At 49.4% G+C, this 14,804-nt stretch overlaps 1 protein-coding gene across 1 annotated transcript in view; it reads left to right on the top strand.

Moving 5' to 3' along the window:
* The window catches only part of fer1l6 (fer-1 like family member 6), a 203,395-nt gene that overhangs the window by 187,250 nt on the left and 1,341 nt on the right, over positions 1 to 14,804 (top strand). Inside the window, exon 40 of the mRNA XM_072467070.1 lies at positions 5,670 to 5,770. Coding sequence (XP_072323171.1) covers positions 5,670 to 5,770 — 101 coding nt within the window. The remainder of the gene's footprint in view (positions 1 to 5,669; positions 5,771 to 14,804) is intronic.

Below are 14,804 nucleotides of genomic sequence, written 5' to 3'. Positions count from 1 at the left end.
AAACTAGCTTCTGGCATAAGGAAGCCTGACTATATTGTCATGTGAGAGTACCTTTAAGAAATGGGTGTTTATTAAATAGCTGTAGTGGATGTACCTTTAAGAAATGGGTGTTTATCGAATAGCTGTAGTGAGTGTACCTTTCAGAAATGGGTGTTTATCAAATAGCTGCAGTGATGTCAGAGTGTGGGTGGAGCTGGGCTGTCTGACTGTTTTACTTTCGCTTTGAGCTAGCAGCTACAGGGTGTGTTTAGTTTCGTTTTGCAGATCGGGACCTGAATCCAGCAAAACCAGGTGTAATTCTGAATTATTTCTGCATGAAGGGAATGTATTCAAATCACTTGATAATTTAAATGTGATAACTGCTCTCAGTAGAAAATTTAAACCTGGGCCGGCATTCTCCGACCCGGCGCCGGGTCCAGGGGGACCCCCTGCGCCGGCTTCCCCATTCTCCGTCGCCGATTCTCGGGCGCCCGCGTGATTCCTGCCGCGCCAGTCGGGGGCCGTTGTTAGCAGTCCCCGCCCCAGTGATTTTATGGGCCCCGATGGGCCGAATGGCCGATGAGTCCTGCCGGCGTGGGTTACTCAAGTCCCACACGGCGGGACCTGGAAGGTGAGTCTGCGGGTGCCATCCTGGAGGGGGGGCGGGGGGGGATCTGACCCCAGGCGGGGCCCCCACGATGGCCTGACCCCCGATCGGGGCCTACCGATCGGAGGGCGGGCTGGTTCCGTGGGGGCCTATTTTATTCCGCACCGGGCCCCTGTAGAGCTCCGCCATATTTCCCGGGGGTCGGCGTGGAGAAGGAAACCACCGCGCATGTGCGGAATTACGCCGGCCGTTCCATGCATGCTCTGGGTGGGATTAGTGCTACAAGTGCCGGGGACGGCCCCGTTATCTAATGACACGTTGTTGCTATTTCAGCCCTGGCGAGAATGCCCTTCTGAGGCCACACTTACCCACATTTCCTGCACTGAGGAGCTCTGCTCACCCAGACAGGAAGAGATTGGGGCACCATTTTCCCCTGACATGGTCCCCGAACCGCCACCCCCCCCCCCCCACCGCCCTTCCACATGCGCCAACTCACCTATAAGGGAGTCCTCAGTCCCTGCCCCCCACACCCCTCTACATATTGGCAGGGCACCTCAGGTCCAATCCCCGGTGGGGGGAAAATGCCAGCTTGACACTGTCAACCTGGCATCCTGGCATGTTCCCCTGCGAGCCTGGTAGTGCCACCTGGGCACATTAGCAATGATAGCACTCGGGTAGCACTGCCAAGGTGCCCAGGTGACACTGCCAAGGTGCCAGCCTGGTAGTGCCAAGGTGCCCAGGTGACACCAACAGTGCCAGGGTGCCAGCCTGGCCAGAATCTGGCCATCCGAAGGCCTCCAATCCCCTGGGAGACCCCCCCCCCCAGTGCCATTTCATCTGGCCCCCCGTTTGTGAGGACCAGTGCTAAATGACGTTCGGCTGGGGTCTCCTCAGCGAGGCCAGTAAATGCCCATCATGGGCGGGATGCAGATCACAATGTCTCGGAAGATGTGGTTAGATCCCGCGAGGCACAATGACCAACACGAATCAGAGGAGCGGCCTCTCCCGGGATTCCCAATGATTGTTACGCCTCGCAAGATCTAACCACGCCCATCCCGATTCCGGCCAGACGCGGCCAGTAAATCGCACCCGATATCTGCTGGAAATAGCGCAGCATAAGATTACTTCGATCAAAAATGTACTATTAATTCAAATAAATGTTGCTAGAGCATATTTTGACAGTTAACCTCAGATGCTAACTGTTGCTAATGACTACTGCCCACACACATAATTGCTTCATGCCTGCGTGCTATTTTTATTTCTGTTGAAACTACTTGTTCTGACATTTAGTTAAGGCTCTTAAAACAGCACCACGGCCCTGCTTGACATCATAACATAATAATAGTAATAATCTTTATTGGTGTCACAAGTAGGCTTGTGTTAACACTGCAATGACGTTACTGTGAAAATATGATGCTGTTTTCAGCTCAAGATATCGCTCAGTAAGTTATTCAGTTTTGCTGGATTCACAGATGATATAGAAAACACCTCAAAAACAATTTGCAAAACACCTTCTGTATTTTTATTGCCAATATTGATCCCTGATTCCTTTACCTAAAGAAAAATCTGCTCGGACCAGTGATAAATAAGGAATGATGTGAAGACTCAAAATTCCAAAAGCAGTAATACTATCAGAAATGTGCCGTGTTCAGTTGATTTATTGAAGTAGTACGACAATTATTATGCTGAACAAGGCACGAGTATTAAAGCTAATATTGCTATTGATTCTGAACACCATGAGAATTGCAAAGTTCTAGTTGGAGTTAAATGTTAAAACATAGTGTGAAATATCGAGTGTGATTAGCCCAGAAGTGGTACTGCTTAAATACCATTGTGTAGTGGCTTAGTGATAATGAATCTGAGCAAGTAACCCAGAGGTCCTGAGTTTATAATCCCACCCGTGGAAAATTCCAGAATTGAATTCAGGAGCTAATCTGCCAGCTCTATGTGGCCTGGCCTACATGTGACTTCACTATTTGGTTGACTTTAAAATGTCCTTGAAGCAATCTGAAATGAGCACCAAAAGGCTTGCCAGTGTCACACCCAAGAACAAAAATATATATATATATATATTTGGGTTCTTTTCAGAGAACTGAGTGATTGCGATTGAAGAGGTAGGTGTTAAATAAACTCACATTAGGGGGTATTAGGTAATCTTACATAGAATAATATCATGTGGGATTAGTCCATTTGGCCCATCCCAACTGTGCTGACCCTTTGAAAGACCTATCCAATGAGTTCCACTCCCCTGCTCTTTCCCTGGAGTCCTGTAGATTTTTCCTTTTGAAGTATTTTTTCCAATTGAATGTTACCACTGAATCTGCTTCCACCACCCTTTCAGGTAATGTATTCAACAGCTGACTGCATAAAAATAAATTATTTTCTTCCCTCTGACTCTTTTACCAATTACCTTGGTAGGGGTTTTCCAACCCCGCCCACCAGGGGGCCACAATTCCCACCCGAAATCAACTGACATTTTGCTGGTCCGCCAAATTTGCCGTCCTGCCTGACCAATTCCTTTGCCTTCAGATCCTGACGGTTCTCCTTACATACCCAAGCACCAGCTCCCAAGATATTGAAGTCTGCTTTGAAATGTCCCATAAACAGCCTCTGCTGTAAAAGAAAGCAATCCTAGCTCCCCCAAGACCTCCACATAACTGAAGTCCCCTCATCCCTGGTAACATTCCAGAGAATTTCCTCTGTACTTTCTCCAAGGCCTTGACAAATTTATGATAGTATTGAGTTAAATTAATTACAGTTGAGGGAATCAGTAGTCAGCAGGGAACCAGGTAAATCCAGTTTATATACTTCCTGAAGAGAATCTTCATAAACTCACTCATGAGTTACTGGAGTTTCTTTATTCAGACAGATGCCCCGTTTATTTCCCATTTGATATCCTATTTCCTAATCTCAATAATGGGTGCGATTTACCGTCCTCGTCCCGCCTGACTTGGTGACACGACGAGGCCGTTGAATCTCGCGAGAGGACTCTCAAGATGTCTCACAAGATTCACCGTGGGCAGCACAATAGCACAGTGGGTAGCACTGTTGCTTCACAGCTCCAGGGTCCCAGGTTCGGTTCCCGGCTTGGGTCGCTGTCTGTGTGCAGTTCTCCCCGTGTCTGTGTCCTCCCACAACTCCCAAAAGACGTGTTATTAAGTAATTCGGACATTCTCCCTCTGTATCCCCAAACAGGTGCCGGAATGTGGCGACTAAGGGCTTTTAACAGTAACTTCATTTGCAGTGTTAATGTAAGCCTACTTGTGACAATAAAGATTATTATTATTATTAATAAGATTCAACCGAACATTGCGAGACGTCGCGATCAGGCCTCGGTGGGCCTGCCCATGATCTGTAATCATTTAATCGTTGCCTCTCAACCCTCTGTAGTTTCTCCGTCATTGCCTCCTAACACATTGTAGCTGCTACCTTGCCACCTCCCACTTCACTGTAGCCACCCCATGGCTGCCTCCTGACCCGCTGTAGCCAATTCCTTGCCATCTGATGCCTGCTGCAGCCACTTGTGCTACTGCTCTGGCCCTCAGGGTTCAGGCGGAGTGCTGCCATTTACCCTCCCACAGCTCGCCAATCCTCCAAAGACATTTTCTCTCCAGTGTTTGCGGAGCCTTTTAGCAGCAAACATGGGAGAGAAAACCAACCTGTAAGTGGAGGAACAGTTCCTTTCTAAATATGGTACATCCACTTCCTTGTGCTTACATATATTTTCAACACTGGTTGGCAGACCAGATGGAAATCTATAGCGGCCGGCTTCTGGCCAGGAGGAACTATGTTCAATAACACTGGTAAAGAAATTATGATGACTTATCGAATCCATGCAGTGCAGAAGGAGACAATTCACCCATCAAGCCTTTACCTACCCTTTGACATAGCACCCAACCTAGGCCCACTCCCCTGCCCTATCCCAGTAACCCCATAACCCCTCCTAACCTTTTTGGACACGAAGGGCAATTTAGCATGGCCAATCCACCTAACCTACACATCTTTGGACTGTGGGAGGAAACCAGAGCACACGGAGAAAACCCACGCAGATACGGGGAGAAAGTGCAAACTCCGCACAGTCACCCGAGGCCGGGATTGAACCCAGGTCCCTGTCGCTGTGAGGCAGCAGTGCTAACCACCGTGCCACCGTGCCGTCCCTTAATTCCTTCACATTGAGGAAGGAGGGAAGAGAAAGAAAGGATGACTGATATGACGCTGAGGAGGATGATCTAGGAGTAGGATTGGAATGAAGAGAGAAATTGGAGGCCTTGGTAACAGGAGATTGCCAAATAAATAGGGTCTGAATATTCCCAGCTTATTGGTAAAGAGCTGAGGGGTGGGAGGGCTGGCAAAATGCCAAGAGGAGGCGTCAAGAGGGGTGCCCGATGTCTTTCTGCCACCATGTCAAATTGCCAATGGCAAGAAACTTGGTGCCTCAGCCACCCACCGGACCACTGAAATGGCCAATTAAAGGACACTATGTGCCGCCATTTTGCCCACCTCGAGAGGGCCTGTCGCCACATGGGAAGATTGCCAGGTAAATGCTGGTGGCCCCCCAGTGATCTCTGGTTGGGAGATAGGCCCTCCTTGTGGATGGTCTATAGCCAATGGGGGGATCCCCCCCTGGAAGCAATGACTGCCCTCTTAGCAACAGCATGACCAATGATCCACAACCTCACCCCACCCCACTGTTGAGGCACTCTCTTATAGTTCTCATCAGTGGTGATGGTACTGAGGCTGCTGAGCTGTCACTCCTCTGATTGGGGGCTGGCAGCTGTCCTTAATTGGCTGCCAGAAGAATGTATCCCGGGATCCCATTGCCAGTCGAATCGGGGTCAGCCAGGTGTACTTGACCAGTCAATAATATTCAGCCCAAGATGTTCCTTTTATCGTGTCAGAACTATAGGACATATGACAGAATAGCATCTTTATAAGGGAGCATTATTCAAATTCTAATCTATTAATGCCTGTCATTCCTGTACTGATCATTGCTCCCAATCTAAAGTTTGTATTTGCTATTCACTGTATTTTTGCACACGTGACAAATGCGTTGCTATTCATGGTTTCTATATAATTAATTTAGGGTAAGGTTGAAGCTGAATTCCACCTACTTACTGGCGAAGAGGCTGAGAAAAATCCAGTTGGCTCAGGCCGCAAAGAGCCAGAACCATTGGAAAAACCCAAGTAAGTTTGGCCTCACAATGGGCTGAGTTAATTTTAAAGAACCTTTGGTAGTCTGAGGGATCTAATTTGCACTTTGTGGGCACGATTCAAACTAAGTCCGCTGTTGGGCGCGTTTAGCACGTTTGTGTGGACCAGTGCTAAACGGTGCCCTGGCGACGTCACACAGGCACCAGGCGAATCTGCCATCCTGGTATTGAAATGGGCCACTAGATTCATTTAAATGTGCAGATTTGAATCTTGCCCAGCCGGATGGAGCGAGTCGGTTGACTCGTGATATTTTCATTTTTAAAATTCTTCCAAGGGATGCGGGCATCGTTGGCAAGGCCAGCATTTGGTGCAAATCCCCAATTGCCCATCAAATGATGGTCGTGAGCCACTTTCGGTAACTGCTGCAATCCACGTGGTGCAGGTACACCCACAGTGCTGTTAGGGAGGGAGTTCCAGGATTCTGACCCAGCGACAGTGAAGGAGCGGCGATACATTTCCAAGTCAGGAAGGTGTGTGACTTGGAGGGGAACTTGCAGGCGATGATGTTCCCAAGCATCTTATAGGGGAGGCTGTGGTGTTGTCACTTGACTAATAGTGCAGAGATCCAGGGCTATATCTGGAGACCCGGCTTCATATCCCACCACGGCAGACGGTAAAATTTGAATAAAATATAGATCTGGAATTAAAAGCCTCATGATGACCATAAAACCATTGTCATAAAAACCCATCTGGTTCACTAATGTCCTTTGGGGAAGGAATCCATCCATCCTTACCTGTGACTCCACAGCTATATGGTTGATTCTCAAATACCCTCTGAAATAGAGGGCAGTTAGAGATGGGCATAAATGCTGGCACACTTTACTCACTTCAGAATTCCTAGCCTCTGACCTGCTCTTGTAGCCACAGGATTTAAATGGCTAGTCCAGTTCAGTTTCTGGTCAATGACAAGCCCCCATTACGTTGATAGTAGGAGATTCAGCAATGCTAATGCCATTGAATGTCAAGAGAAAATGATAATTGCCCAGCACTTGTTACTGGTGACTTATGAGCCCCATCCTGAATGTTGTCCAGATCTTGTTGCTTACGGACACAGACTGCTGCAATATCTGAGGAATTGAAAATGGGGCTGAATATTGTGCAATCATCAGTGAACATCCGCATCTGCCCTTATGGTGGAAGGAAGGTTATTGTTTAAGCTGCTGTATATGGTTGTGCCTAGGACACTACCCTGAGATCATCCTGCAGCGATATCCTGGCACTGGGATGATTGGCCTCCAACAACCAGGACCATTTTTTTTAATGATAGGTATGACTCCACTGGTTGGAGTTCTCCCCCTGATTCCTATTGACATCAATTTTTTCAGGGTTCCTTGATGCCTCACCCAGTCAAATGCTGCCTTGTTGTCAAGGGCAGTCACTCTCACCTCCCACCTTAAGTTCAACTCTTTTGCCAATGATTGGACCAAGGCTGAGATCAGAAGCTAAGTGGCCCTGGTGGAATCCAAACTGAACATCATCAAACAGGTTATTGTTGTGGAAGCATGATAACGCTGACCAACACCTTTGTTGATGATCAAGAGGAGGCTGATATGGTGGTAATTGGGTGGATCTGCTTTTTATGGACAGGACGTACCTGTCAGGTAGATGTCAGTGCTGTAGCTATACTCGAACAGCTTGACTAGGGCCATAGCTAGTTTTGGAGTTTATCATTCTTTGTTCCTTATGCAATATCATATTGTTGTATCTGACCAATTTAGATACTTTGGACCAGTTTACCCAGTTTGCCTAGGTGTCTTTAGTAGCGAGGAGAACAAAGGACAAACACAAATATGAATTCAACAATCTTTATTAAACACATAATTAACCCATAAATTAACCCAAATATATACACAAGAAACACCCAAGATTTGGTTATGCTACCCACAGTTGAAGGGTGGGTCCGATTCCTGAGTCCCTCTGGTCTGTCTTCACGAAGGTGGGCCTCGCTGGCAACTTCTTCCTTCCTTCCTTCTGGTCAGTTCTTCGGATGGTTAAGGTCACCTCCCATGTCAAGTCTTCGCTCTCGATGTGCCCCAGGTGTCTATTGTTATCCTCTTTTCCTTCGCGTCCTTTTACCACTTTCCCTGGCCTCCTGCCAATGAGGCCTCGGGAGGGGTCTCAGCACCCAATGGTCCAGTTGATGACCTTTGACAGGAAACCTGGGCCCGCCCCAAATGCCCATTTTCGATAGTGTGGCCCGCACGCACCCCCTTGCCAAATAAGGTAACGGCTGGAACTCGGGGAGCCCAGGAGTCTGGCTCAATCTAGGCTGCAGACAATAGACCGGTGCATATCAATAGGGTGCGATGATCTCTTGATGGGCAGTTGACAGGGCAGACTGTCTAAGTTCTGTATAGGCCAAGTCCGGATTTCCAACAAGCCATTTGCTGGAGCTGACTGTAGTTTAATTTGAAGTGTCCAATTCTTTAATTTAGGCTATCCGGGGCAGCACGGAGGCGCAGTGGTTAGCACTGCAGTCTCACGGCGCTGAGGTCCCAAGTTCAATCCCAGCTCTGGGTCACAGTTCGTGTGGGGTTTGCACATTCTCCCCGTGTTTGCGTGGGGTTCGCCCACACAACCCAAAAAGATGTGCAGGGTAGGTGGACTGGCCATGCTAAATTGCCCCTTAATTTAAAAAAAAAATGAATTGGGTACTCTAAATTTATTTTTAAAAATAATAATAATTTAGCATATCCAATTTTATTTGGGCTCAAAACTAGGCCCACTAGGTCACCTCAATATTAGCGAGGAATACTGGGAAAAGTTCACTAAAGTCAAATAAATTCTTGTCAGCCAGATGTTGCATTAGAATAAGCACAATGCAGAACTTCCGGGTGCGGCGATGACCAGCTGAGTCGCACGTTTCGGCAGCTCCCTGTGAAACGGACTTTTGGGCTCTTGGTAGGAGTCCCAACGGCAATTTTGACAGCTAAAAACACTGTGCGGTAAACCAGAAGGGAATCCCCCCTGGATACGGATGGAAAAAGGAGGAGAAAGTGGCCAGATTGTAGTGGATCCTTTAGAACAGCGGCAAGGAAGGCAAGCAAAAACCAAGATGGCGTCGGAAGGTGGCAGTTTAACATGGGGCCCTGAACAACAAGAGTTCTTGAAATGCTGTGTGGAAGAGATCAAAAAGGAAATGAAGAAAGAGCTGTTGGCCCCGATACTACAGGCGATCGAAGGGCTAAAGGAGGAACAAAAGACCCAGGAGCGGGAGCTTCGGGTCGTGAAGGCAAAGGCAGCCGAGAATGAGGACGACATACAGGGCCTGGTGGTGAAGACGGAGACGCAGGAGGCACATCAGAAACGATGTGTGGAAAGGTTGGAGGCACTGGAAAACAACGCAAGGAGGAACAACCTGAGGATTCTTGGTCTTCCTGAAGGTGTGGAGGGAGCGGACGTCGGGGCATATGTGAGCACGATGCTGCACTCGTTAATGGGAGCGGAGGCCCCGGCGGGTCCGTTGGAGGTGGAGGGAGCATACCGAGTGATGGCGCGAGGACCGAGAGCAGGAGAAATTCCCAGAGCCATAGTGGTGAGATTCCTCCGTTTTAAGGATAGAGAAATGGTCCTTAGATGGGCGAAGAAAACTCGGAGCAGTAAATGGGAGAACGCGGTGATCCGCGTTTATCAAGACTGGAGTGCGGAGGTGGCGAGAAGGAGGGCGAGTTTTAATCGGGCCAAGGCGGTGCTTCATAAAAAGAAGATAAAATTTGGAATGCTGCAACCGGCAAGACTGTGGGTCACATATCGAGGGAGGCACCACTACTTTGAGACGGCGGATGAAGCGTGGACTTTTATTGTGGAAGAAAAACTGGAATGAGCGGGTTATTAAAAAGAACGTTCGAACAAAGTGGTGGGGCGAATGGGGGCAAAGAGGGGTTTTATGTACTAATCCTGCGATGTGGTAACTTTTCTCTCTCCCACAGGTGGTGATGGGGGGAGGTGGGGAGGTGGAGGAGATGGGGCGTTGGCCATTGGGGGCGGGGCCAAGGGAGAAGCGCGGGCTTGGTTCCCGCGCTATGATAATCATGGCGGGAATAGAGAAGCAGGAAGGAGGGGGCGTCGCGCGGTGCGAGCCGAGGTCACGGGGGGAAGCCGAGGTCAGCCAGAGTTTGCTGACTTCTGGGAGCAACATGGGGGGAGTAATTACGCTAGCGGGGGATCTAGCGGGGGGGGTGGGAGGGGGGAATTACTGGGTTGCTGCTGCTGGGGAGAGGGGGGAGCTGGTATGGGAGAGGATGGGCGGGGGGGGCACCGCCTGGGGGAGATACAGCTGCGTGGGAACCGGGTGAGGAGCTGGAAAAAGGTGATGGCTAATCGACAAGGGGGGGGGTAGGAAGCCCCCCAACTCGGCTGATCACGTGGAACGTGAGAGGGCTGAACGGGCCGATAAAGAGGGCACGGGTACTCGCACACCTTAAGAAACTTAAGGCAGATGTGGTTATGTTACAGGAAACGCACCTGAAACTGATAGACCAGGTTAGGCTACGCAAAGGATGGGTGGGGCAGGTGTTCCATTCGGGGCTAGATGCGAAAAACAGTGGGGTGGCTATATTAGTGGGGAAGCGGGTAATGTTCGAGGCAAAGACTATAGTGGCGGATAACGGGGGCAGATAAGTGATGGTGAGTGGCAAACTACAGGGGGAGACGGTGGTTTTGGTAAACGTATATGCCCCGAACTGGGATGATGCCAATTTTATGAGGCGGATGCTAGGACGCATTCCGGACCTAGAGATGGGAAAGCTGATAATGGGGGGAGATTTTAATACGGTGTTGGAACCAGGGCTGGATAGGTCGAAGTCCAGGACTGGAAGGAGGCCGGCAGCAGCCAAGGTACTTAAAGATTTTATGGAGCAGATGGGAGGTGAAGACCCGTGGAGATTTAGCAGACCTAGGAGTAAGGAGTTCTCGTTTTTCTCCTATGTCCATAAAGTCTACTCGCGAATAGACTTTTTTGTGCTGGGTAGGGCATTGATCCCGAAGGTGAGGGGAACGGAGTATACGGCTATAGCCATTTCGGATCACGCTCCACACTGGGTGGACTTGGAGATAGGGGAGGAAACAGGAGGGCGCCCACCCTGGAGAATGGACATGGGACTAATGGCAGATGAGGGGGTGTGTCTAAGGGTGAGGGGGTGCATTGAAAAGTACTTGGAACTCAATGATAATGGGGAGGTCCAGGTGGGAGTGGTCTGGGAGGCGTTAAAGGCGGTGGTTAGAGGGGAGCTGATATCAATAAGGGCACATAAAGGGAAGCAGGAGAGCAAGGAACGGGAGCGGTTGCTGCAAGAACTTTTGAGGGTGGACAGACAATATGCGGAAGCACCGGAGGAGGGACTGTACAGGGAAAGGCAAAGGCTACATGTAGAATTTGACTTGCTGACTACAGGCACTGCAGAGGCACAATGGAGGAAGGCACAGGGTGTACAGTACGAATATGGGGAGAAGGCGAGCAGGTTGCTGGCACACCAATTGAGGAAAAGGGGAGCAGCGAGGGAAATAGGGGGAGTGAGGGATGAGGAAGGAGAGATGGAGCGGGGAGCGGAGAGAGTGAATGGAGTGTTCAAGACATTTTATAAAAAATTATATGAAGCTCAACCCCCGGATGGGAGGGAGAGAATGATGGGCTTCTTGGATCGGCTGGAATTTCCCAAGGTGGAAGAGCAGGAAAGGGTGGGACTGGGAGCACAGATCGAGGTAAAAGAAGTGGTGAAAGGAATTAGGAGCATGCAGGCGGGAAAGGCCCCGGGACCGGATGGATTCCCAGTCGAATTCTATAGAAAATATGTGGACTTGCTCGCCCCGGTACTGACGAGGACCTTTAATGAGGCAAAGGAAAGGGGACAACTGCCCCCGACTATGTCTGAAGCAACGATATCACTTCTCTTAAAGAAGGAAAAGGACCCGCTACAATGCGGGTCCTATAGACCTATTTCCCTCCTAAATGTAGATGCCAAGGTCCTGGCCAAGGTAATGGCAATGAGAATAGAGGAATGTGTCCCGGGGGTGGTCCACGAGGACCAAACTGGGTTTGTGAAGGGGAGACAGCTGAACACGAATATACGGAGGTTGTTAGGGGTAATGATGATGGCCCCACCAGAGGGAGAAACGGAGATAGTAGTGGCGATGGATGCTGAGAAAGCATTTGATAGAGTGGAGTGGGATTATTTGTGGGAGGTGTTGAGGAGATTTGGTTTTGGAGAGGGGTATGTTAGATGGGTGCAGCTGTTGTATAGGGCCCCAGTGGCGAGCGTGGTCACGAATGGACGGGGATCTGCATATTTTCGGCTCCATAGAGGGACAAGGCAGGGATGCCCTCTGTCCCCATTATTGTTTGCACTGGCGATTGAGCCCCTGGCGATAGCGTTGAGGGGTTCCAAGAAGTGGAGGGGAGTACTTAGGGGAGGAGAAGAACACCGGGTAACTTTGTATGCGGACGATTTGCTACTATACGTGGCGGACCCGGCGGAGGGAATGCCAGAAATAATGCGGATACTTGGGGAGTTTGGGGATTTTTCAGGGTATAAATTGAACATGGGGAAAAGTGAGTTGTTTGTGGTGCATCCAGGGGAGCAGAGTAGAGAAATAGAGGACCTACCGTTGAGGAAGGTAACAAGGGACTTTCGTTACCTGGGGATCCAGATAGCCAAGAATTGGGGCACATTGCATAGGTTAAATTTAACGCGGTTGGTGGAACAGATGGAGGAGGATTTCAAGAGATGGGATATGGTATCCCTGTCACTGGCAGGGAGGGTGCAGGCGGTTAAGATGGTGGTCCTCCCGAGATTCCTCTTTGTGTTTCAGTGCCTCCCGGTGGTGATCACGAAGGCTTTTTTTAAAAGGATTGAAAAGAGCATCATGGGTTTTGTGTGGGCCGGGAAGACCCCGAGAGTGAGGAAGGGATTCTTACAGCGTAGCAGGGATAGGGGGGGGCTGGCACTACCGAGCCTAAGTGAGTATTATTGGGCCGCTAATATTTCAATGGTGAGTAAGTGGATGGGAGAGGAGGAGGGAGCGGCGTGGAAGAGATTAGAGAGGGCGTCCTGTAGGGGGACTAGCCTACAGGCTATGGTGACAGCCCCATTGCCGTTCTCACCGAGGAACTACACCACAAGCCCGGTGGTGGTGGCTACACTGAAGATTTGGGGACAGTGGAGATGGCATAGGGGAAAGATTGGAGCCTTGGGGGGGTCCCCGATAAGAAACAATCATAGGTTTGCCCCGGGGGGGAATGGATGGGGGATATGGAATGTGGCAAAGAGCAGGAATAACGCAACTGAAAGATCTGTTTGTGGATGGGAAGTTCGCGAGTCTGGGAGCGCTGACCGAGAAATATGGGTTGCCCCAAGGGAATGCATTCAGGTATATGCAACTGAGGGCTTTTGCGAGGCAACAGGTGAGGGAATTCCCGCAGCTCCCGACACAAGAGGTGCAGGACAGAGTGATCTCAAAGACATGGGTGGGGGATGGTAAGGTGTCAGATATATATAGGGAAATGAGGGACGAAGGGGAGACTATGGTAGATGAACTAAAAGGGAAATGGGAAGAAGAGCTGGGGGAGGAGATCGAGGAGGGGCTGTGGGCAGAGGCCCTAAGCAGGGTAAACTCGTCGTCCTCGTGTGCCAGGCTAAGCCTGATTCAGTTTAAGGTATTACTCAGGGCACATATGACTGGAGCACGGCTCAGTAAATTTTTTTGGGTGGAGGATAGGTGTGCGAGGTGCTCGAGAAGCCCAGTGAATCATACCCATATGTTTTGGTCATGCTCGGCACTACAGGGGTTTTGGATGGGGGTGACAAAGGTGCTTTCAAAAGTAGTAGGAGTCCGGGTCGAACCAAGCTGGGGGTTGGCTATATTTGGGGTTGCACAAGAGCCGGGAGTGCAGGAGGCGAGAGAGGCCGATGTTTTGGCCTTTGCGTCCCTAGTAGCCCGGCGCAGGATATTGCCAATGTGGAAAGAAGCCAAGCCCCCGGGGGTGGAGACCTGGATAAATGACATGGCGGGGTTTATAAAGCTAGACCGGATTAAGTTCGTCCTAAGGGGGTCGGCTCAAGGGTTCACCAGGCGGTGGCAACCGTTCGTCGAATACCTCGCAGAAAGATAGACGGAATGGGAAAAAGAAGGCAGCAGCAGCAGCCCAGGATCGGGGGGGGGGGGGAGGAGGAACCAGAAGGACTCTCAGGGTTGTTAATATATACTGTATAGTATGTATAGGTCATTGCTACAGATAATTATATATTGGACTGTTAAATTATATTTTTGGAGAGTGTTACTTGTGACAAGGCAGTTGCCAATTAGGGCTAGTTTTCATTTTTGTTATTTATTATTTATTCATTTTTTGTTTATAAAATAGGTCATTGTTATTTGTGTTGTTATAATATTGTGTAAAGGATGCACAATGTACTGTGTTGGTTGACCAAAAATTTTCAATGAAATATTTAATTAAAAAAAAGAATAAGCACAATGCACAACGTTGGGATAAATATTGTTCAATTCTGCAGGTTTACTTCACCTTTAACCTAAGTAGTTTATTTAATAGAAACATAGAAAACAAAAGCAGAAGAAGGCCATTCGGCCCTTCGAGCCTGCTCCACCAGTCTTTATGATCATGGCGGATCATCCAACTCAATAGCCTTACCTGGCTTTCCCCCCATATCCTTTGATCCCCTTCGCCCTAAGTGCTATATCTAACTGCTTCTTGAAAACATACAATGTTTTCGCCTTAACTACTTCCTGTGGTAACAAATTCCACAGGCCGACCACTCTCTGGGTGAAGAAATATCTCCTCATATCCGTCCTAAATGATCTACCCCGTGCCCTCAGACTGTCACCCCTGGTACTGAACACCCCCACCATCGGGAACATCCTTCCTGCATCTACCCTATCCAGTCCTGCTCGGATTTTGTAGGTTTCTATGAGATCCCCTCTCATTCGTCTGAACGCCCCCGAATACATTCCTAACCGATTCAATCTCTCCTCGTACGTTAGTCCCGCCATCCCAGGA

This window comes from Scyliorhinus torazame, chromosome 11 (assembly GCF_047496885.1).
Source record: "Scyliorhinus torazame isolate Kashiwa2021f chromosome 11, sScyTor2.1, whole genome shotgun sequence".
NCBI classification, from domain to species: domain Eukaryota; kingdom Metazoa; phylum Chordata; class Chondrichthyes; order Carcharhiniformes; family Scyliorhinidae; genus Scyliorhinus; species Scyliorhinus torazame.
Note: the sequence above shows the minus strand (reverse complement) of the source record. Positions and strands in the feature narration are given on the sequence as shown.